Here is a 23,564-nt window from a genome sequence, read left to right as displayed (position 1 = left end):
ACAGGCTGCTGTATATCTGTGTTGCTGCGGTGTTACTGCTGTTTAGCAGTTATCGTATGACTGTGTAATTACAGAAAGAAGTGTCGCTGGGATGGACTGAAGGCATAACTTCCTGCACAGGGGGGGCCCTGCCTGTAAGGATAACACGGCTCCTCTCCCTCCAACCATCAGTCTCTGTCAGCTGTATGCATCGTTAGCCCAGCAGCTAGCCGCAGCTCTCCAGGCCACAGCGGCCGGCCGGTGCATCATCATCCTCGCCTTCCAACCATGGCGTTGGTTACCCTGCAGCGGTCCCCGACCCCGAGCGCCGCTTCAACCGCCAGCACAGCAAACACGACCGCGGGGGAGGTGAGTTTGGTCCCAAATGAGGCGAAGCTTCAATGCTCCGTTGTGGTGGTGTCAGAGTGAGGATGAGGGAGATGCTGCCGGAGGAAGGCCCGCTGATTGAGGCTGAATTAGCTAGTTAGTTACCGTGTTATGCTAGGCTGTTAGCTAATGGCTGCTAGCAGACGTCTTCGTTACAGATAGTTGTAGCTGGCCACCACTTATTCCAATAAGTCTGTGAAACCTTATTATTTTTTAAATATGATAATTTTATAGAAACGCCGCACCTGTTAATGGGCTAGGCGTTCATTTTAAAGCGCTAACGTTAGCGTAGTTTGACAAGTGCCTTATGAATGATGAGAGATGTAGCCTACATTAACGTTAGCTGTTTATAATGTGAGTGGCTGACATTGAAAATTAACGTTTTTCTTAAATATGTCTGGCACTCAGGATGTCTGGGAGATCACTGCAATGCTGCTAAATTTGATTGATTTACTAATAGTAAATCTATGTAGATGTTCTATTCAGAGGGCTTGATTTTGCTGTCTCTATTCTAGAAAACAAATTGGTAAGAGCTACATACAGGATATCTGTATTCAGATTTCCATTGTGGTGAGTTGTTGTTCGTGCGACTAAGTATGGGAAAATATGATATTCCGAGTGGCAACCAGACATAGGAAGACGACTAAACTTGTTTATGCTTCCGTGCAACAGCAGAGAATCACGGTTTGCGTTTTCTAGTATTAACACTAAGAAGAAGTCATGGTTTAAGCCATTGAAAATAAGTTACCTTTGCTGTTTTTAAATAGTTATTCGTTGCCAGATGGGGGCGCTGACTACCAGCTATAAGCAGCGCTGCTCCCTCTTGTCTGTTACAGAAACCAGAATTACCATCTGTAGCTGAGTTTATTGAATAACAGAAGTGTGTGAGCTGTGTGAAGTCAAGATAGGCTGAAATACTCCTTGTTTCTACAGTTGCATTATTAAGAGCATATAACACATGCATATGGTAACATCACAACAACACATAGTAACATGTTAGTTACTGCAAATAGATTGCCTTCTTTTTCTGTAGGGGATTTTTTTTTTCCTGTCCCCATATGTCAGCGTCGCCTGAGGGCTGTGTTTAGGTGTGACAGATAAAGCTGGCAGGAATCTGCTGCAGCTATGATGTCATCTGCTCGTGAGGGGTGGGTGGGGTGGAGGAGGACTACTGTAGGAAAGGGAGGAAGGAGAACTGAGGTAAATAGGGAGGTAAGAGACGCTGGTGTGAGGGCATGAGGCAGTTAATGCGTGAGGTTATTTTCACACTTACCGCACAGTAACAAAGAGACTCACCTCGCTGTGCATTGTTTTGTGAACCTTGTGCAGAAATATTTCCTTCCATGCTCCCTAGGAATGGTACTCTCCATTTTTCTTTTTCCTGCTGACTGAGTGTTCATTACTTTCAGCAGCTCTACAACTGAGTCCGATTGCCAGCCCTTTAATACACGTTCGTCATGGCAAGAAAAATCATCTTTGAAAAAACATGTCTGTAAATCTTGATGAACTTTAGAGTCTTATCTGCTCCCACACCCTGTAAGCTTCTCTGGTTGGTGTGGCTGCCTTTAAAATGAAAATAAAACACCTTGACTATCCTGTTTGCAGTGTTATATTTTCAATCAAACTATACCCTACCATCCCTACATTCCCTCAGGAGTGAAGTGTTATTGAGCTCAGTCTGAGTATTGTGGTGAGTAGTTACCTAATGATCAAGAGTAGGTGTTTGAAGTTGTACAGTTTTATTACTGATCATTTGATCACTTCACATAAGTAGCAGTGGTGGTGGTGTTGACCCTAGAAAGTATGCTAACATTAAGATTTAGAATCTCTGTATGTTATAGCACCTCAACTGTTGGTTAGTTTTTCACATCATTTTGTCAGAGTTTATGCTTTTAGTAAAATACAGGGAAAACTGTAGTTCTGCAATAGCACTAACAGTGCAGTCAAAATGAGTTCAATATGGTATTCATTTTTTCTGTTATCTCCGTTGCAGGATTTTGGGAGTGAAGATGAACGGCGAGTAAATCAAAGGTAAGTTTACTTCAGATTTAGCTTTCCTTTGCATGGTACCACACAGGTGTTATCAGCTGACTGGCTGCATCTGCCTTTGAGTCATTTAATAAACCTGGAATATCAGCAGACAAGGCAGTATCGCCAAGTGAGAACACCTGAATGTCAATGCCATGAAACACCTGTCTGTCTGTCTTGCTGGCAGAGGCTTTAGTTCCTAAAAGCCAACTGTAAAAAACATGCTGTTCGCTGTAGTCTCTCAAATAATATGTTGACAAGCGTGTTTGTTTATTTATCAGCTCTTAGACTGATCAACGTGTTCTTGGACTTCACATCATCAGCTGAGTCACTTGGCTTTTCCGCAGCTTTTCTTTTTTGCTTTTTAAAAGATTGCGTATGTGACATAAATCGACAGAAAGCTGATTCAAATTTTTGCACTTGATCTTTTAGTCATTTTGCTGAGTAAAAACACACAATATCAGCAGGTTAAAGAAAATCCTGTAAGTGTAGACGCCGACTGTTTATTGACTCTTGATGCACACCTTGCGTACACTTACTGGACACTTTATTAGGTACAGATTCAACAAGGTGCTGGAAACATTCCTCAGAGAAATTTGTCCATATTGACATGATAAGATCACACAGTTGCTGTGTTTTGTTGGCTGCACATCCATGATGTGGATCTCCTGTTCCACTACATCCCAAAGGTGCTCCATTAGGGTAAGATCTGGTGACTGTGGGGGCCATTTGAGTGCACTGAACTTATTGTCACATTCAAGAAACTAGTTTAAGATAATTTGAGCTTTGCGACATGCCACATGATCCTGCTGGAAGCAGCTACCAGAAAATGGGTACACTGTGATCATACATGACATGGTCAAAAACAATACCCGTGTAGGCTGTGGCATTTAAACTATGCTCAGCTATTACTGAGGAGTCCAAAGTGTGTCAAGAAAATATCCCCCACACCATTACACCACTACCAGCCTGAACTGTTGACACGAGGCAGGATGGATCCATGCTTTCATTTTGTTTATGTCAAATTCTGACGCTGCCATCTGAACGTCGCAGCAGAAATCGAGACTCATCAGACCAGGCAACATTTTTTCAATCTTTAGTTGTCCAGTTTTGGTGAGCCCATGTGAACTGTAGCCTCAGTTTCCTGTTATTAGCTGACAGGAGTGGCGGCTGGTGTGGTCTTTTGCTGTTTCAAAGTTTGACATGTTGTGCATTCAGAGATGCTCTTCTGCATACCTTGGTTGTAACGAGTGGTTATTTGAGTTACTGTTGCTTTCCTGTCACATTGAAGCAGCCTGGCCATTCTCCTCTGACCTCTGGCATCAGCAAAGCATTTGCGCCCAGAGCTCACTGGATATTTTCTCTTTTTCGGACCATCCTCTGTAAACCCTAGAGATGTTTGTGTGGGAAAATCCCAGTAGATCAGCAGTTTCTGAAATAGTCAGACCAGTCTGTCTGGCACCAACCTCCTTTCTTCCCCATTCTGATTCGCAGTTTGAACTTTGACATGCCTAAATACATTAAGGTACAACCACGTGATTAGCTAATTAGCAAGCAGTTGAACAGATGTATCAATATTATGTAGGAATATGGAAAGTCACACATGACTACGATGCACAGCAGCCTTCAGTGTGGTAATCTGCACTTTTCAGTCTGAAGTGGTTTTTCTTTTGTGTTGCTGATCATATGACAAGAACAAGAGTTCATTTTTAGAACAAAGTCACTGATTTCAAGAAACCACTTGGCTCTGGTAACTTGTGTTTTGAGCATTCAAATCTGAGAATAGTCCCAACCAGAATATGTTTGGTTTTGTTATCTTTGGATAATGGATTTGTGCTTTGTGTGGCTCAGCTGTGTTAAATAATAAACTTCTTCCAAAAGCTTAGCAAAAGCTTAGTCCCCGGGGCAGTTTGAGAGTTATGGGGTGTTTTTCAAAATAGAATAATTGGCCATTTGTCTTTGTACTTTTATTCTGAAAATTATTTTAGTAACGTCATTGCAAATGTACGGTTTTAGGCAGTTTGAGTTTATTATGGTGTAAATGTGTAAATACTTTAGCTAGAGAAAACATGAGCTATTTTTTTTTGTTTTCTTTTAATAACTCCAAAATGTACAGACTTAAAACCCTGAAATTCGACTGTGTAACAGCTGAAAAACCAACTCAGCCAAAGTGAATCTGAGAGCATGAAGAGACTTATTTTATTTCATAAGAGATCAGTACAATAACTTTTGTAACAGCTTAAGTCCCATGTGTAAAATTAACTTGTCAAGATGGTGAAATGGAAAAAGCTCTGTGTGTCACTTATATTGACAGATTACTTTTTTCTAATGTGAAAATTCATTGTTCTTATACATTTGGGGTCCCCTGTGTGAGAGTCGTTATTTTTTATTTTGGATGATATGTGAATTTTTGAGACGAGCACATCTGTCATTTTAAGAGCTCAGTTACTTTTTCAGTTATGCAATCTCCTGTGCTGATTCTCCCAAGCAATGCAAGTATGAGGGAATGATCTATGGATGATGCAAGTGCTGGCTTGCCTCAAGATTTCTTTCATTTTTTTGAGGAGTCTGTAAGATAACGTTCTGTGGTTAAAATGCCAGTACATTCATGTTTATAGTAAGGCATATTAAGTTGTCTTTTACTTGACAGGCATAATTCTCTTCAGATAAGAGTGTGCTTATCTTCTGCGGTAGATATGTACTTGCATCTGTTAATTGACAGCTGTACATCTGCCAACTGGGAGTATTTGTGCTCGCTGTTCCTGGCCAACCTTGCTAACGGTGATGAGCCAAAGGGGTTGACTTGGGCCAACATAAACATCATGCAGGTGTCTCTGGCACTGAACCAAGGAATGATTTCATTTTACCACCTTGTATGCAGCAGAGGTGGGTAAGACAGAATCAGACAAAAATGTGTGTTACAGACAGAAAGATGTAGCACAGATAGTGAGATGAAGGATTGGTAGATTATGCCATCTACAAACACCAATATACTTTTAGTGTGAAGTCCATAATTTCACACATTTTCACCATAGGCAGAACAAACTGCAGTAGATTCACCAGGTCTAAGACTTTATTGTAGGTACATTTTCCTCAATAACACTATGATGTTATTTGTTTCCTGTTCAGGCCCTCCACAACTCCAGGGATACCTGAGGAGGTCTGTTCCTCCCTGTCCGGCCCCTCCCACTCTTTACCCTTTTCAGTGGTGTCAGGGAGAAAAATGGCAGCATTATGCAACTGACAGCCCCGAGAGGAGGCTTTTTTTCCTCATTGTGCTGCTGTGTTCAAAACACTCTTAAGACCGTGGATAAACCCGCCTGGTTACGGCCTCTGTGTAGCCTCTTTGTGAGCCCTCGGTCTAATCCAGAGTACCTCTCTAACATTGCGGCTTGCCTGGTGACTCAGAGCCGTGCTTTAGAGGACATCTGGTCCTGTTAGGCCCCATCCAGGTCCACCTGGATACTTTTATAGGAACAGCCCATACCTTAATTGAATGACATGTCATTATTCCTGCCTGCTGCTTCTAAAGCTTGACCTCAAGTGCAGAAGAAGTTGCTATGTTGAGCTCCCTGTGCTCCTGGTTGCACCTGGCATGTTGAGCTGTTCTGTTTAGGGTTTCACCTGGAATGTCACTGAACCTACGTCAGATTGTAGAGTGCAGCATCTTACTAGTGACCGCCGGTGTTACAGACAATGTCTCATTGTTAAGAAGAAAAGGAGGGCTATCTTGTTATCCGTGTCGCAAAGCTATTGTTAGTGTCTGTCGGCCAATCCTCTCAGATTAACAGAGTTGTGTCTCTTCATTGTACAAGCGAGGGGGGTTAAATGCGTGGTGAGAAAGGAAGAGTGCAAAAGAAAGCTATAGCCTAGGCTACCATTTAGCTACCACACATCTGCATGTTTTCCCAATGCCTGTGAACTACAATGGCCTAATTGTATTTTATTTCACTTGCATATTTCCCCTCCTTCCCTGCATTTACAAGCAATATTTCCTTGCAGATATTTTAGATATTTTAGATATGCCTGGCTTAACCTGCTGTAATCTGCAACAATATAACACAGTGTTGTTTGTTTGTGGTTCATGTGAGTGAACGAGAGCCAGCACTGGCCACTTTAAGAAAAGAGACAAGATAATCCCTCTTTTATAAGCCTGCATATAAGGAGATTTAGGAGTTTGGGGACGTTGCCAGTTCTTACTGTCCTTTCCAGCCATGCTTGGCCCATGTGTCAAGAAGCCTGGAGGAGCTACCTTGGATTCTGTTGACCCATAATGTGGCATGGAGACATCCCATTAGGGAGTTTCAGGCCAAAATTCCTCAGTCTGCTTTTTGTCTTCCAAGTGGTTTTGCTTTTCCCCTGGAAGACATAGAGAAGAGGGTCACTCTTGGGTTTTGGAGATGTGGTTTTAGCAACACAGCATCCCGGAGATACATGTTTTGCATTAAAGGAAACCACCTCTCCTTTGTGGTTCTCAGCTGAGACGGCGTTCATGCTGAAGGGAGGAGAGATCTGTGTCTTGACTGATACTGGAATATCTTGATTGTGGCAAAGTTCAGTGTAATGCTGTAAAATAGTGTGACACACACAGGACAGACTGAGAGATGAGGGAGACTGGTTGTGTGTGCCTGAGGCAGCGGGTGGAGGTTGCACCGTGTCCCTGCAGGCAGAAGGCTGTCTTGCACGAAGAGACGCTCACATGAGGGAGGAGGAGGCAAAACAGAGGGAGTGGCATCTGAACAGACGGCACTTCTCCACTGAGCAGCACAGATGAGTACAGGCTGTCAGTCAGTCTGTCACTCAAGAGTGCTGAAAGAAAGATTCTTCTTTTACACTATGCTCCTTCGCTGTTTCTGGAGGCTGAGGAAGAGGAGTTAGCTCGTGCCGTAGAGGCCTGCGTTTGGTTCGGGTTAACAGGATGTATCTGGTTGTAGAAACCATTGAGGAGGCCGTGATGAAGATGCTACCCTATTTTGTGAAGAATGCTGTGTTGACCCAGAGTGAGATAAACCGCATGTAAGTTTTAGTTTATCTTCCAAATGGCATTCAGACAGCTGGGAACAAGGTCATGAACTGATATGATGGTGGTTAGACTTTTGATTGTTTTTGAAACCACTGTTAGTTTGTTTATTCTAACTTTTAATTAAATATGTTAGGATAAGTTGCTGAAGATTGGCTGGGTTTTATTGTAACAGATGCTGTGGCATCTTTTCAGGCCAGCAGACTTAATCAGTCACAGAATTTTTCAGCAGATAAGGAACCTTCTCTGATGTCTGAGTATGATTATCAGTCTCTAAAATCTTGGATTCACCATCACTCTGTTAGTAGCTGTTTCACTATGATCTGACCCTTTGTGTATCTATGTAAATAAGGTATGGGTACTGTACTTCAAAGTCTAGCTGAATAATTTCAGCTATTTGGCAAGCTTTTCTGTCATAGTCTTTATTTTTTTCTGCCTTTGACACCAGATGTATTTTTAGCTGTAGTGTTTGTGGAGAAGCTGATAGCAGGGTGCTGCAGGGTGAGAGACAGCAGGTTCAGTTAGGATGTCTGAGTATGATCCTGGGACAGCTCTTGATTTTACACAAGGACAAGTTTCACACATCCTCAGATTTCACCAGAGAGAACTTTTGTTTTTTTTCCTTGAAGTTATCAGGTATCACAGGTTAAGATCTGCGAACTTGCAGTTAGATTAAAACTAAAAGCAGCATGTATTTGTACAAATTGCTGAGCAATAATGGGGCTGTAGCCCTGCTCTTGCTCTTGGCATTGCCACTTTTGGCACTATCCTGACAATCGACCTTCTTGACAGCGCAATAAATCTAAAGCAGAGAACACAGTGAAACAAAAATCCTCCAAAGTGAGACAAAAAGCTCTTGTTGAGAGGTGTCCACCCCCATAGTTTGTCACTGAAACTTTTTTTCTGTGCTGCTGGGGGCGGCCGGAATTTATTGTGAGGTGTACAAAACGAAATCCTTTGTTCCCACAAAATCATCAGTTTTGAGCCAGGCCTGCTCTTGTGTACGTGGGTTTTGAAAGTATGATCAGAGAGAGCTGCTTGAGAGAGCAGTTCCAGAGCTGGATATAAAAAGGTGCTGTTGTTGATTTAATTTAGACAAGATAACCTTATGAGTGATTGCAATAATTGCCAATTTCTTCTGAAAGTGTGGTTTAATACCAATTCTTATCATTGAACTAGTGCAAACTTCTGTTGCAAAATGTTATGATTTCTTTCCTGTCTTATTTTCATCATCTCATCTTTAGTATGTGTTAGGAATTTGTTTTCATGCCACTCTGTACTTTCCTTAAGATGTCCTGGTTTGCCACACTGCACACACAGAATATGTGATGCATGTGTTCCACCCTGCTGCCAGGTACTGTAAATTTATGAATGTGTTGACATTGTTTTTCAGTGAAATGGAATGATTGAATTCAGCCCGGAGGAAACACCTCACTTCTTTTTATTGCAACTCCTTACTTGTGTCATCTGTTGACACTTCCAGAGCCTAACCTGAAAAACTTGGGATTTTTTTACAAGCAGGTGTGACGTGGTAATTGCTGCTTTTTGGTCTTTGTGAAAGTTAAGCGTCGCAAGCAGCTGCACTTAGGTAAGTTATTTGGGCCTGTGCTGCATTATACCAAGCCAGCACAGTCCTGACAAGTCAAATCTGAGTGCAGCCCATGCAGCAGGAAAAAAGACAGATAAGCATTCAGGATCAAAGCTTGATTCATGGCGGCTGCAGACCTGACGTCTGCCTCTGTAACGTGGCAGCTGGGCTTTTCCACTCAGCTGTTGAGGTAATTCGCCTACAGCAGACAGCCGTGATTTATTGTCATCTCGTTGGCTGCGTCTAACTGAACAGAGGCATCCTGTTCAAAGTGAAAAAAAATTCATTTGTGTTGCGTCCCACTGCTCGGGCAAGTTTTCCAAAGAACAAGCTGAAGTGATTGTGCTGAGCTGTTGCTCTGCTGAGTTGTGTTCATACAGTGTCTCCTTGCTAAGACGTGTAACCCCCGACTTTCCTCTGTTTTGTTTGCAGCCTGAGTGAGAGCTTCTTCATGGTGAAGGGTGCTGCTCTCTTCCTGCAGCAGGGAAGCAGTCACCAGAGCCAGAAAGCACATCCTCATCACAAACATGCAGGTGAGAACCACGAGGCACCGCACCACGACACTCCCGTCATTTACCCAAACTGAACTCATGAGCTTGTCAATCTCTTCATCGGACTTCTTATCCAGGTTTGCTAGTGCACTCCCTAACACTGCAGCAGATGTTTGTGGCTGAGGTGTGGCGAACGCAGGCTGCCTCATTGATAAGCATGTTCCAGACGTGCAGCTTAGGCAGATTAGTGCTTAAATCCAGCGTATGGTAGCACTATGGCACTGGGGACAAAACTTCTGTTGACGATTAAAGGAGGCCATTATTGTTTGAATTACTTTGCTTGTGCTCACTTCACTGAGTAAATATAAACAGTTTTGCTCAGAATTCCCTCTTGTGACTTTGTTTGGTAGTTTATTTCATCATTTTAGCTAAAGCGAGAGAACAAGAAGTGTTCAGGTTTCATTTTTTTTAAGTGAAACTGAGCTTGTAGTTGATTTGTGTAAATTAACAGCACAACACCAGGATAACAATAATGGAGGGTGGTTAGCCTCAATGCTTAATGTTGAGAAAGAAGCGTCAAATTACTGTAAGTGTCCTCGTTCATGGTTATTCTCCCGCAAGGCCTCTTTCAACTTAAACTGGTGACTTGTCTGTATAGAAAAGTAATTGATTGACAATATTTTGCATTGATGAAAGTCTGAGGTCTCATGACATGTTGAATCGAACTTGCACGTATCTTTAATCACTTCTGAAAGACACAATTATAGCTTTAAAGACATGAGGCTTACCAGGCAATCCAGTGGCACGATGGGAATTTAGCACCAGCCAACAGCTGAAGTGCTGCCAAGTCATTTGGCAGGTGCTGGCCGCAGTTGGCAGCTTTGTTTATTCTGCCAGCCACTTTGTCAGGTAACCCACATATTTGCAGGTCCTGCTTTGTCCTCAAACACATTTGGCTATGGAAATTATTGTGTCATTTCTCAGTAACTGTGGCCTTTAAGGATGAAAAGTGCAAAACAGTGAGAAGGAACTGCTGCTCATGGAAATAAAATATTTTGCTCTCATCAGCCAGTTTTGTGAAAATAAACCCGACATACAAAAAAAACGACACTCTGTAATCTGCGAGCCAGTATTTATGCGGTGGTGACATGTTTGACATTTTATGTTACAATAGAAGAAAACTGTCTTTGCTAATGTTTCCTTTACAAACAGGTGAACTCTTTGGTTGTGGAGGGATCTGTGAATACCCAGTAATACAGACTAAACCTTTATGAGGAATAGATGTAACTTATCTCCAAGCTCAGTGGTTTAAGTGAAGACTTTCAGTTAACCTGATTTAAAGTTAAACAACTTGCAGCTGTTATTATGAGGAGCTTACTTGACTTTGATCTGCAGTGTGTGAATGCTTTTTCTCGATATTTATTTTTTCTAGCAGCTCTGGACAGTGAATCCAAACCATTAATGGTATTCATCAAATAAATTCAGAATAATGTTTTACAATTGTCAAACAATAACTTGGTGGAGGAGCTTTAAGCTACCTTCAGAATGGTATTGATCTTCTTTTTCCTGCTTTATAGATTTGAAATAAAATGTATATAATTTTCCAACCTGACCCAAAAATGAGACAGAGTCATCAACAGCAGAGAAACAAAGTGAGATGGCCAGACAGAGAGTCTTTTACTTTCTGTCTCATGCCAGTAGCTGTAAGTTAAACTAGTCAGGATGTCACAGTTCATTTCTTGACCTATTGTGACATATTTCAAAATAGCTGGCTCTCTGTCAGTTGCTGGTCCATATCCACACCCTGTTTTATTATCCAACTCCACTGGCGTGTACTAGCAGAGAGAACACCGAGGGATATAAAAGGAGTCAAGACATGTTTTTGAGTTGTTGTGGTTGTGTGGCAGATAAATTTGCTCATGCAATTTTACTGTCAGTTCGCTTTTCGTCAGTCAGGTAAAAGCACGTGTCAGCTGATAAGAATCACTGAGCAGGTGATCTGTTATTTGTTCCAGGAACAGGTTTTAGTTTTGGCCTCGCTGTTAAACACTAGGGAGATGTGTCATTTCACACACCTTCAGTAGACTACTGCAGTGGGTTTAATAAGCCACTGTGCCCCCCAGTGTGCCTTTTATTCACCTTCAAAGTCTCACTCAGTGTTGTCAAACTACAAATGTGTGTATGTTGAGGAAGATTTATAATAACTGTCACTTTCTCTCTCAACAGGTGACTTACCTCAACACCTGCAGGTGATGATAAACATTCTTCGCTCAGAGGACAGAATCAAACTGGTAAGAGACAACTTAAATCTGTCCATACATCTAGATGGAAACATACACACACACACACACACACACACACATGCGCACGCACTCGCACACTGAGGCCAGTGACTAATAAACCCTTCAGAATGCATTTTATTGTGCAATCAGGATGCTTATTTACTCACTGTAATTATTAGCTCACGAGGGCAGGTTTGAACACTCTCAGGATAGCATTACAGCATGTTTCCATAGCACAGGGGTGTATGTGTTACTTATTTTATGTTTACCACCTATGTGCCCGCACACATCCCAAGCACTCAGTTACCCCATTACATCAAGCCCGTGACACTTTGTTGGACACAGGAGCAGTTTTTCTACCTGGGTGAAGAGAGCATAGTTTAAACATAGTGTTAACATTTTAATTCTTATAGAAATGCTCAAATTAGTATTGAAAATCTTATACCCTAATTCTGTCTGTGTCTCGTGTAGGCGGTGCGGCTGGAGAGTGCATGGTCAGATCGCGTGCGGTACATGGTGGTGGTGTACACAAGTGGGCGACAAGACACAGAGGAGAACATCCTTCTGGGAATCGACTTCACCAACAAAGACTGGTAAAATATGTAGGGTTTAATATGCTAAAAAGATAAGCTCTATTTATGACTGGATATTTTTATTTCTTTTGTCTAAATTGTGGATAAGATATATGGACTGATATATACAATATATACTGGATGCAAATAACACTCGCCCCACTCTGCCTGGAGCTTAATATATTTGTTTGCAGTGATCAAAACCTTAAAATGATTGACATTTAAATGTTACCATTTCTCAGTTTGAGTCATTGAGTTACCTGTGAACCTAGCAATTGTAAACAGATTTTAATGTGGGAAAATAGAAACTTCAAGCATGACCTTTTTTTTCTTATAGCCACTATAGGAAATGTTTTTTTATTCTCTGCTAAGAGAGATTTTGCCTGTTATTTAATTTTATTCTCCTTTTCCAGCAAAAGCTGTTCGATTGGCATGGTGCTACCTCTGTGGAGCGATACAAAGATCCACCTGGATGGAGATGGGTGAGTTTTTTGGCTTTATAACCCCTGTTTTAAGGACAAAGGCCACAGCTGGAGCATTACCTCCCCTTTTTACCCAACACTGCATCTACCCCTGACACTTTAGATGAACACATAGTTGCATGCTGCTCCGGCTCAGGGAGTAACCATCTGTTTTATTTTCTCCTCAGGGGCTTTACTGTGAACACGGCAGGTCGGACTCATGTCTTCAAACCTGTGTCAGTGCAGGCTATGTGGTGAGTAATAATCAACCTCTGGAGTCACGATGGCTGGCTACAGCAGTTCAGTTTCATGGCACACAACAATAAATCTCCTGATACACACTCTGCTGCAGTGATGCAGGCTGAGGCAGTGCTCAATCTGCCACCTACTGGCATGAAGACACATGCACACAGAAGTGCATAAAGCCAGACAGTAGATGTGTCAGCAGTCATGTGTGTTTTTTTTTTTTCATTAAAGAAAACCAAACTGTCAATTCTTTATTTTTCTAAAAAAAAAAAAAAAAAACAACCATCTAGGTCAGCCTTGCAGGTGCTGCACAAAGCATGTGAGGTGTCACGCAGATGTAACTACTTCCCAGGAGGCATGGCACTCACCTGGATGGGCTACTATGAGAGCTGCATTGCTTCAGACCAGAGCTGCATCAACGAGTGGAACGCCATGAAGGACTTGGAGACCACACGGCCAGACTCACCCACCATGTTTGTCGACAAGTCAGTAAACACAGTCCAACGTAACTTAACCACTCATGTAGCTGTTGTTGAAATAGCTTCAGATTTTTTTTTGGAGCAACTGCTTTTTTTTTTCTTTTTTTTTTTGCTTGTGCTGAGATTTTAATGAGACTTTATCTTTTGTAGGCCTTCAGAGAGAGAGAGGACAGAGTGCCTTATTAAAGCCAAACTCAGAAGCATCATGACGTGCCAGGACCTTGAGAACGTCACCTCTAAACAGGTAAGATAAAAAACAACAACAAAATTGTCCTTTACTTTCTGTTTCTTCCTTGTGGTTTAGTTTTGAATGACTGCATTTACATTTTATTCCTTAAAGATTTCCCATATATATGTTTTATTATATATATTTTTATGCAAATATTTGGGCATACCTGGGCAAAATTCTTGGTTTGGTGGTGAAATGCTGCCACTGCAGCTATTAACCAAACATCTAAACATGCATCATACTTTTTGGCCCATGAATATAAATTGTGGTATTTGAGCATCCTGCCATGTTAGTAGTAGGTACCGGCAGCACTTAGCTAATAGCTATAGAATTGGTCAAGTGGCCACTCAAACAGTGATAAGTGGTTCAACTTCTACTTGCCACTGTTCAGGTCTGCTTGTTGGGATCTTAAATATTTTTATACCAAATAAAAGTTCAAGAAATTTTCAACCTGTACATACCAATTTCAAAATGTTAATGTTCATAAAGAAAATTTACATTAAAAAAATGCCAGATTTTGTCAGTACGTGCCCAGCTGACTGTTTACCTCAAGTGACCTGCACTGCTACATTTCAGCAGATTCCTCATGAGGACCTGTGATTGGAGCTAAAAATAAACCATCTTTACCTTATTCCCAAGCAATCTACAAGCTTTCTGTCAATATCAAATTCATGAATTAAAAGATTTTTTTTTTCCAGTTATACATCATTTCACCCCTTTCAGATAAAAATTTGAAACCCTTCCCGTTGGAATATTTTCAATATCTCTATACCAAAGTGAAGTTTTCTTTAAAATCAAACAGGTTCAACAGCCCTCCCGGTTCTCTCCACACTGCTTCAGACCATTGAAACTCACCCCAGCTAGGATCCATCCTAGCAACTTTGTTTGGCCCCATTTCGTGAATGTTGCATGTACTATTTGCAGTCAGTCACATGACTGTCATGTGGCCTTCTGGTTGGTTGCTGGTGTAAACAATGTCATGTGCTGCATTCCGGGTTTTCTTTAAAAAACGGAAATATTTTCAAGGCTATTTTCTGCCATTTATTTTCCGTGGTCAAAAAGTTGCTTGGAAGCATTTTTGTACCTTTTTATCTTAAATTTTGAACTTCCTGTGGCCCTGAAAAAAATTAGCTTAGTTAAGACAATGAATTAGACTTATCCAAGCTTTGCATTCCACACTAAAAACTTTGACTTCTGTGATGAGGCTGCAGGAAGGATTTCCTTTTTAGATGCAGATCCTGTTTCTGCATCAGTGCCACAGAGTGGAGTGGTGCATTGCCACTCTTGTGTCAGCTAAACCTTCCCCCAGCTACTACTTTGCAGTCATATGGGCGTCTTTGCTTTGCTTAGGTTTCACCCAGCAAACAGGCAGTTTTATTTTAAAGTATTCTTGGTCTTCCACATGTTGTCAAGAGCTCCATATTGTTGCTTTAACTGCTATTTCTAAACTGCAAGTGAGACAATGTTTTTATAGCATTTGTCCTTGTTCTTTGTAGGAAATAAAATAAAATAAAATAAAAATCAATGCATTAAATTGTGAAGAGAGGTCACTTTAATGCGTGTTTACTGCCAAAACTTCCACACATAAATGATGCTGTGTGTTTTTTCAGATCCGTACAGAGTTGGAGCAACACATGAACTGCAACCTCAAAGAATACAAGGAGTTCATTGACAATGAGATGCTGTTGATCCTGGGTCAGATGGACAAAGCTACCCTCATCTTTGACCACGTCTACCTGGTGGGAAAACTAATGCTATCTCTTACATTTACAAAAACATTTGCTACATCTGTTGTTTCCTGCAAGTGTCTGAGATAAAGCGATTCCCTTTCTGTTCCACCCCAAAGGAAGAGTAGTGTTTAAGTAATCCTCCCTTTAAAATAATTGTTTTGGAGAAAAAAAAACAGTCTCCCAAAGATTTGAAAATATTCTCAGTCTAAACTTTATTTTCTCTTATTTTGTTTTTAGGGATCTGAATGGAATGCATCTAATTTGGAGGAGCTGCAAGAGACAGGGTGATTTATTTTAGATAATGGAGGAGCCAAGATAACTACACACAAAACATATTTTCATTATGATTTGAGCAAGAAAGAATGCTGTTGATGAGTTAATGTTATCTTTCCTCCCCAGGGTGGGCTATATCCTCAATGTTACCCGAGAAATAGACAACTTCTTTCCAGGCACATTCAGTTATCACAACATACGCGTCTACGATGAAGAGGCCACTGACCTGCTCGCTCACTGGAATGAGACATATAACTTCATTGTTAAAGCAAAGTGAGTCCTGAGTGGAACAGAAAACATGTTGAGCATTTATCTGTCTGTCTATCTGAGACTCAGCATTTAATTTCTTTAGTATTTTATTTTAGTAAAATAACACAATGGCAAATAAAAACATACAGCTATAAATAAATGATCATAAATGATCCCACTCTGTAACTTCAAAGTTGTAGTACAACTTATTGGCCACTTCATTAGGTACACCTGGCTCAGGTAGGCTGTGGAGTTTACACAATGTTCAGTTGGTACAAATGGGCTCAATATGTGCCAAGAAAAATGACACCACTACTGCACGCCTGAATGTTGATACATGCAGGATGGATTCATGCTTTCATGTTGTTCATTCCAAGTTTGGAATTGCCATCTGAAAGCAGAAATCAAGACTCATCAGACCAGGCAAAATTTTTCCAGTCTGTTGTCTGTTCTGTTGGCCAATTTTGGTGAGCCTGTGCGAATTGTAGCCTCAGTTTCCTGATCTTTGCTGACAGGAGTGGCACCCAGTGTGGTCTTCTGCTGCTGTAGCCCATCTGCTTCATGTTTCCACGTGTTGTGTGTTCAGAGATGCTCTTCTGCATACCTCAGTTCTGTTTGAGTTACTGTTGTTTCCCTATCAGCGCAAAGCAGCCTGACCATTCTCCTCTAACCCGTGACATCAACAAGGCATTATCTCCCTGTTCACTGGATATTTTCTCTTTTTCAGATCATTCTCTGTAAATCCTAGAGATGGTTGCGTGGGAAAATCCCAGTAGATCAGCAGTTTGTGAAATACTCAGACCAACCTGTCTGGCACCAAAAACCATGCCACCTTCAAAGTCACTTAAATCACGGTTCTCGGTTTGAACTTCAGCAGGCTGTGACCACGTCTACATGCCTAAATGCATTGCATTACTGCCATGCGATTGAATGATTAGATATTTGTGTTAACAAGAAGTTGAACAGGTGTACCTAATGAAGGGGCCAGTGATGGTGTATTGTGTAACTCAAAAAAAGCAGAATTCCAGCTTAACTTCCTGCCTTATGGGTCATATTTTCTGACAAGCCTTAAACCAGCCAGGCAGGTTTTTGAAGTACTGACTAACTGGGTGAAATGCAGAATTTGCTCTTGTACAGTTTCATTCACACAGTGAGGAAATACAAGGATCCATTGTTATAGAATTTGTAACTAGTCTTAAAAGAGCAACTGATTAAGTCAGTAAGCTGAGACCACAAGTGAATGAAAAAGAGATGAGAGAGAGGGAGCAGCAATGAGAGAACAAAGTGAGCAAGTGAGAAAACAAACATCGTAGCTGATTGTTTTATCGCGGTTATGTTCCAAAATATTTATAGATAACCATAAAACATTTCCAATATTGTCTATTTTACTTTGGATCATCCATTTAAACATAATAGTTGAATTGAATAATAGAATGACTCTGTGTGATTGGTTTCTTACGTGAGAAAATTCTACCTCAATTAGCTCTCTTGTTTTTAATCCATTATCCATCTTCAGCAGTTTTTCAGTTGAGGTGGAGAAGCAAATGTGGAAAAAGAAAGTTTGTAGTTTATTTGCTGATTAATGATTATATGTGTTTTATAAAGACATGCATATATTCCTTCCCACAGAAAGAACCGCTCCAAGTGTCTCGTTCACTGCAAGATGGGTGTGAGTCGGTCTGCCTCCACCGTCATTGCTTATGCCATGAAGGAGTACGGCTGGTCGCTAGAGAAAGCTTATAACTTTGTCAAGCAGAAGAGGAGCATCACGCGACCCAACCCAGCTTTTATGAGGCAACTGGCGGAGTACGAAGGCATTTTGGATGCCAGGTATAGTCCCTCGATCTGTACATGAATTGTCTTTTCTTAGGTGAACTGTGTTTTTTTTTAACTTCTGTTTTCCTTCTGCATGCTGTATCTCTGTGTTTCCAGTAAACAACGGCACAACAAGCTATGGCATCCAGACGCAGACTGTGAGATGGCTGAGGGACAGCAGGGACTGGCTCACTGTTGTAGAGGAGAGGAGGGAGGCACCCTGACTCCAGAACCAGGGATGTCTCCCTGCTGTGAGGAGGCACTACCTGATAAAGGTGCAACATGCCCCACCCCATGCAGGACTGTTCCCCTGGAGAACGACCCTGCCTACAACAACTACTACTTCCGCCGTCTCTCTGACTCAGCGCTGGACAGCGAACCATCAACACCTGTGCGCGGCCCTCCCGTTCTCGGCATGGAGAAGGTCTTTATAGAAATCGAGGATGTGGAAAGAGATGCTCTGCTGGATGATGAGGCCTTTGATGGCCGCGAAAGCTTGCCACTCCCCCACTTTGGGCCCACGGCAGAGGGAACTGCTGCCCAGACCTGCAGTCGTGGCCCTGAGCCCCTGGAAGAGTTGCGTCTGAGACTTGAGTTCAGCACAGTGGAGGAAGAGGATGAGGAGGATGTGCAAAAGGAGGAGGCAGAGATGGAGGTATTAATGCAGCCAGATGATGGAGGTGGTGGTGAAACACAAGATGTCGAGGTAGAGGGTAATGGGATGGACCTGGCAAGTCTCAATGAAAATTCCAACAATAACAACCATTACAGCACTCTACACAACTACAATGTAAGTTTAAAGAATAAAGTTTAGTTCATATTTTAGACTGAAAATGCTCAGATTTGCATAAATAAATCTCGCCTGTTGCGTTTGTTTTTCTGCCCCGTTTTTATTTAGGAAAAAGCTTTGTCCATCCTTCTTCCAACTGATGCTTCTACACCACTGCCTTGGTGTGATCAGACCAAGTCTAATCAGAAACAAGATTCCCCAACATTGGCTTCTAAGCTTTGCCTTAACCCCAGTCCTCCCGAAGTCCCAAGTGCTTCATTCCCACAGTCCCATACCTCATCTGAAGGTCTCAGATCCACAGTGGGACTGCCGTACCCCTGTGGCCCTCTGTGTGACTGTGCCAACTGTGTTGCCTCCCCACCCATGGCTCCACTTGAAAGAGAGGAACAGCTTGGAGAATCACTGCAGTTAGTGGAGCCTGAGTACAATGGTGAAGTCTCTGAAATAAAGACTGAGCTTGATGAGAGTCAGTCTGCTGCTGCCTCAGAGGCTCTTCCTGAGCTGATGAGGATGGATTTAGAGGAAGGCAAGCCCGCACTGGCTTGCTTTGGCCAACAACAGGAGACCCTTTTACAGCTGCGTCGATCTGGGTTGGTCCGCCGCCGTGCAGAGAGACTAGAGAGACTTGCGGGTTTATCTCAGGAAAGCTTGCGGTCTCTGAAGCCTTTGCACGCATGCCAAACGTCCCAAAATGGTCCCTTTCACACTGGAGAGGACGAGGAGTTCTCCGGTGACTTCACTAAATCTTCAACACCATGCCAAGTGCGGTTAGAGCCACTGGTGGTGCCACTGACCAATGAAGCCTTGTTGGGGGTGGTGGGGTCTGGGCTGCTCACACCCACTTCCTCGCCTCATGGCTCCACTTTGACACGCAGCTCCAGCAGCGATAGCCTGAGGAGCGTCAGGGGAAAGCCTGGCCTCGTACGTCAGAGGGCACAGGAGATCGAGACCCGTATGCGGCTGGCAGGCCTTACCGTGCCCTCAAGGCTGAAGCGGTCCAACTCGCTGGCTAAGTTGGGCAGCCTCAACCTGTCCTCCGAGGACCTGTGTTCAGCCTGCTCCTCAGATGCAGGAACACTGCTGCTCCTTTCACTGTCCCCAGAGCCAGACCCGAGCTTGGACTGGGATTCCCCGACCACCTCTGTGCTATCCTGGCCCCGCAAGGACTTGCACACTCCAGAGAGGGCACTACCAGGTGAACCCAGAAGCTGACAAATCAAATGGAGGCTGTATACGGTCCACTCACCCCCTCTTCTTTCACCCTGCGGGGCTGGAGAAGGTTGTACAGATTCTGGAAACAGGAGAGAGTTGAGGCTGAGAAAACAAAAAGAAGGCCAACTGTTGTTATAAGGAGTGTACGCTCTCCTTTGCCACATTATTTCTCAAACTGCTGTTCATGGTGATGAAAGTCATATTGCTGTATCTGACAAGTGCGTAAAGCCATCAGTTCACCTCTAAGTTTGTTTGATTTATGGACAAACAAGTGCCTTACCTACAAAACCAGAGGCACAGAGCTGTGTGTTAGACTGCAGAACGAGACGGTACAAGGCGATCTGTAACCTTTAACGTGGTGTCCACCGGCACTTACCTTATTTTAACCTGTCGGGTACAAAGTGGTAGCTTACATTGATGAACTTGAGCCCCTCAAAGAGCTTCACAGAAAGCAAAGTGTTGAATAAATGTGGAGTTGTTTACCACACAGTTTATGTTTTAGATGCTAGCAGGTTGTAAAATTAATGGTTACCTCATGTTGCATTCATGGAGCTTTTGCTCACATGAACACCAAGCAAGAGTCTAGTTAAAGTGAGGAGATCAGTTTTTTTAACCCATTTTAATGCAGAAGTGTACTGTGTTAATGCATTTACTATGTGCGAGTCCCTGAGTGAATGGGATGAAAGTAGAGAGAAGAGGTTGTAACTTTTGCCGGAGGCATGCTCACTGTTCTCAACAAACAGAAACAAACATTTCTGAGTTTGTTGTTCCTTTGCACTGCTTTTTTATTGAGTGAATACTGGTACACAACAAGCTATCTTCCAAAATAACATTGGAGTAATGTTATTAACCTCATCATTCCCTACAATGTTCACTGTTCTTGGGAGAGCAGAGTGAGGAGTCACACTACACGGCTGAAAATCATAAAACAAGAAACTGAGGATATGTGTCAGCTAAAGTTAGCTGAACTTTCTTGACATAGAAACAGAACATTAAATCCAAACGTTCTTTACCTTAAAGTCATTTTAAGGGTTGCCAACATTTTTTAGCTCATTTGTGCTTTTTTTTTTTAAATGTGAAAGACCAAAGTTTGTTTTTTATTTTAATTTTTAAAAAATTTTTGGCTGTCTTAATTTGGAAACGCCATTGAAGCTGAAACATGTGAATCATAACAATAATCACGTACATATTTAAATGCTGTCACATCTTTTTGCACCTTTGGGAGAAACAAAAGAGACTCGGTGGAGTCACCAGGCTCATAGCTGTTAAGCTTTTACCCTCATATCATCAGTGAGTTCTGAAGCTTTTGTCACACTGACGTGACAACGATCACAGTAGGTTACTTCACAGTTTGGTAACCATTTTGTTTTTATATTTAAGTATGCAGTAATTTTTGTACTGTACATTGCTGTAGTTTGAATGCATATTGCACTTTTTATGTTGGTAAAGATACTGTACTGTATGTGTTAATTATGGAAATAAACATTTGTTTTACATAATTTATTGTGGATTGGCTTTTGTTCTGACTTCCCTGAGCATAATGAATTCAAAGCTAAAAGTTGCAAAGAGATACGCCACCAAAATTTCAGAAGAGATCCAAAGGTGGCAGTTCTGGGTCAAATACCAGAGGTGATTGACAGAAGAGCTGCATACTGTATATTTATTAAATGGTTGAATCCAGTTATGGTGATCCTGACTGGGTGAATTGATCTGACTAAATTTACAGGCTCAAAACAACGTGCCCTGCAAAGTCTTTATTCCACTTTCTCTTACATATAGACACCACAGGGGTTTTCTTTTTCATCTTTTCTTCTTTTGCTGTTACTTCAGTTTTCTTGCATTTTATAGTTCCTTCTTTGATTAATGAATTTGTCCATTTAAATACATATCTTTCTTCCCAATCTACACATTTACTTTGGCAGTTTTCTTCAGTTATTGTCACTATCATCAAAAGTAGAAAAATAAGAGTTTGAATTCTACATGCAAAGTGTTGAAACTGAAATAAATAAATAAGCTAAGTTTAAAAAAAAAGAGAGAATATTTGAAATGATTTGGTGAAGACAAACAGCTGGTATGGTTAAACTGTCAGGCACATAATAACTAAATGTATGACTCCACTGTGATGGAGTGTGTGCCCTGACATTACATCATGATCATGCCCTCATCTGTATGCTTTGGCAGGAAAACTATTTTCTAGCAGCCAGGTTATATAACAACTGTTTGCATGACATCAGTGAATCAGTTAACTTACAGACTCCTGCTCCTGCAGGCCTGTATGACAGTGTACAGAATAGCATGTGATGAGGAACTGGGGTGCCAGAACTGTAGTTTTGTATTAATTGTGTGTGTGTGTAGTATTTCTACTCGGAGTGGTTTTTCAGTGGCTGTGAAATGGATGACTAATTTCCTACTTTAACTTTGTAAACAGCTGGAGACAGACAAATGAATTTAAAAAATCTGAATTAAAAATTATGTTAAACTAGTCACAGATTGGCTTTTGTCTAGACTAGATTCAAAGTGACCTTTACAAACTCAAACACACCGGCTGGCAAAAACACTGGCTGCCTGTCTGTCAGCACAGTAGCCTTCAGTCTGCAGCCGGTGGGTGTGGGCCGGGCCCCTCTTCCCCTTCTTCTGCCGGTGAATTCTTGGCTGCCGCACCTCCACTTTTGTTTTATTATCTGAGGACACATCCTGTTTGCGCTTGGTTACTCCAGTAACCAAGCGCAAACAAAAGAAATGACCCGAGCTGTTTTTCAGATAATATCCCACTCTCCTGGACATACAAATGCTCACTGTTTATCCCAGACACAAAAAAAAAAAAAAAAAAAAAAAAAAAATCCTACTTATCTTAACTGGATGGCTGGACAGAAGTCATAAAAATTGCGCAGCTCATAACACTTTGGGCAAGAGTGGCAGAATCTGCTCTGGTCACCAGGTTTATTCCCTCAATTGTCCTTTAATTTAGTGCAAGGTGAAAACGTTACAATCAATCACCAAAAAAAAAAAAAAAAAAAGACAAACTTTATTATTATTATTATAGCGGTAACACAAGAGGCTGCGCGACTCCAGTAGAAATCTAGCAAAAGGAGAGAAAAAAAAAAGCTCAGAAAAGTTATTCGAAAGCGGGAGGAAAGAAACGCACAAGGAAAAGCAATTACCAAAATAAAAGGGGAAGCGGCCATAATTAAGACACGACAAACAGAGGAAGACGCAGGGAAACTGAGGAGACACGGAGAAAAGGTAAACAATTAGAAAAAAAAAATACATGCAAGGATATCAAATTAACTCAAAACAGGAGCTTTATACTTATTAAAAACACACACACACACACACACAACAACAACAGCATGACGAGTATTACAATTTTTTTTTTTTTAAATAAGTTAATCCAGAGTCTCAAGTGACTGTAACACCATTAGCAAACACAGCCACCACGGAAATGAGTAAAGTAGCAAGAGGCCTACTTGTGTCCAACAGTAGGCCTCTGCTGCACCCTGGTCAGACAGATTCATACTGAAGCAAACACGCAGGCCACAAACTGAGTCACTTTCTATATTTGATAGTTGGGCTTGTCTGTCTGCCTTATCTCCATATGTCTTTGCTCTGACCTAGTTTATGTTTGCCATTTCCATTGAAGCTGTTGCTTTCCTTGGCTGTACTGGGCTTAAAGTTAACATATACACTCACTGGCCGCTTCATTAGTTACACCTTGCTGTTGCCAGGTTGGACC

At 41.7% G+C, this 23,564-nt stretch overlaps 1 protein-coding gene across 2 annotated transcripts; it reads left to right on the top strand.

The window, feature by feature from the left end:
- Positions 1-21,288, top strand: ssh1a (slingshot protein phosphatase 1a). 2 transcript variants are annotated; one of them, XM_030737239.1, is made up of 15 exons: positions 1-348; positions 2,360-2,397; positions 9,435-9,535; positions 11,720-11,784; positions 12,247-12,368; positions 12,761-12,829; positions 12,997-13,062; positions 13,345-13,539; positions 13,684-13,777; positions 15,373-15,501; positions 15,730-15,776; positions 15,892-16,038; positions 17,644-17,844; positions 17,947-18,619; positions 18,728-21,288. In XM_030737239.1, exons 1-15 carry the CDS (start codon positions 268-270, stop codon positions 19,829-19,831), a joined length of 3,132 nt encoding a protein of 1,043 aa, XP_030593099.1. In that variant the 5' UTR covers positions 1-267; the 3' UTR covers positions 19,832-21,288. The 2 variants fall into 2 exon arrangements, with proteins under 2 accessions (XP_030593099.1, XP_030593100.1); XM_030737240.1 differs by lacking the exons at positions 1-348; positions 2,360-2,397 and adding an exon at positions 6,631-7,410.
- Positions 21,289-23,564: the final 2,276 nt, after the last annotated feature.

The sequence above is a fragment of the Archocentrus centrarchus genome, chromosome 9 (genome assembly GCF_007364275.1).
Source record: "Archocentrus centrarchus isolate MPI-CPG fArcCen1 chromosome 9, fArcCen1, whole genome shotgun sequence".
Lineage (NCBI taxonomy): Eukaryota > Metazoa > Chordata > Actinopteri > Cichliformes > Cichlidae > Archocentrus > Archocentrus centrarchus.
This window is presented reverse-complemented; position numbering and strand designations above follow the sequence as displayed.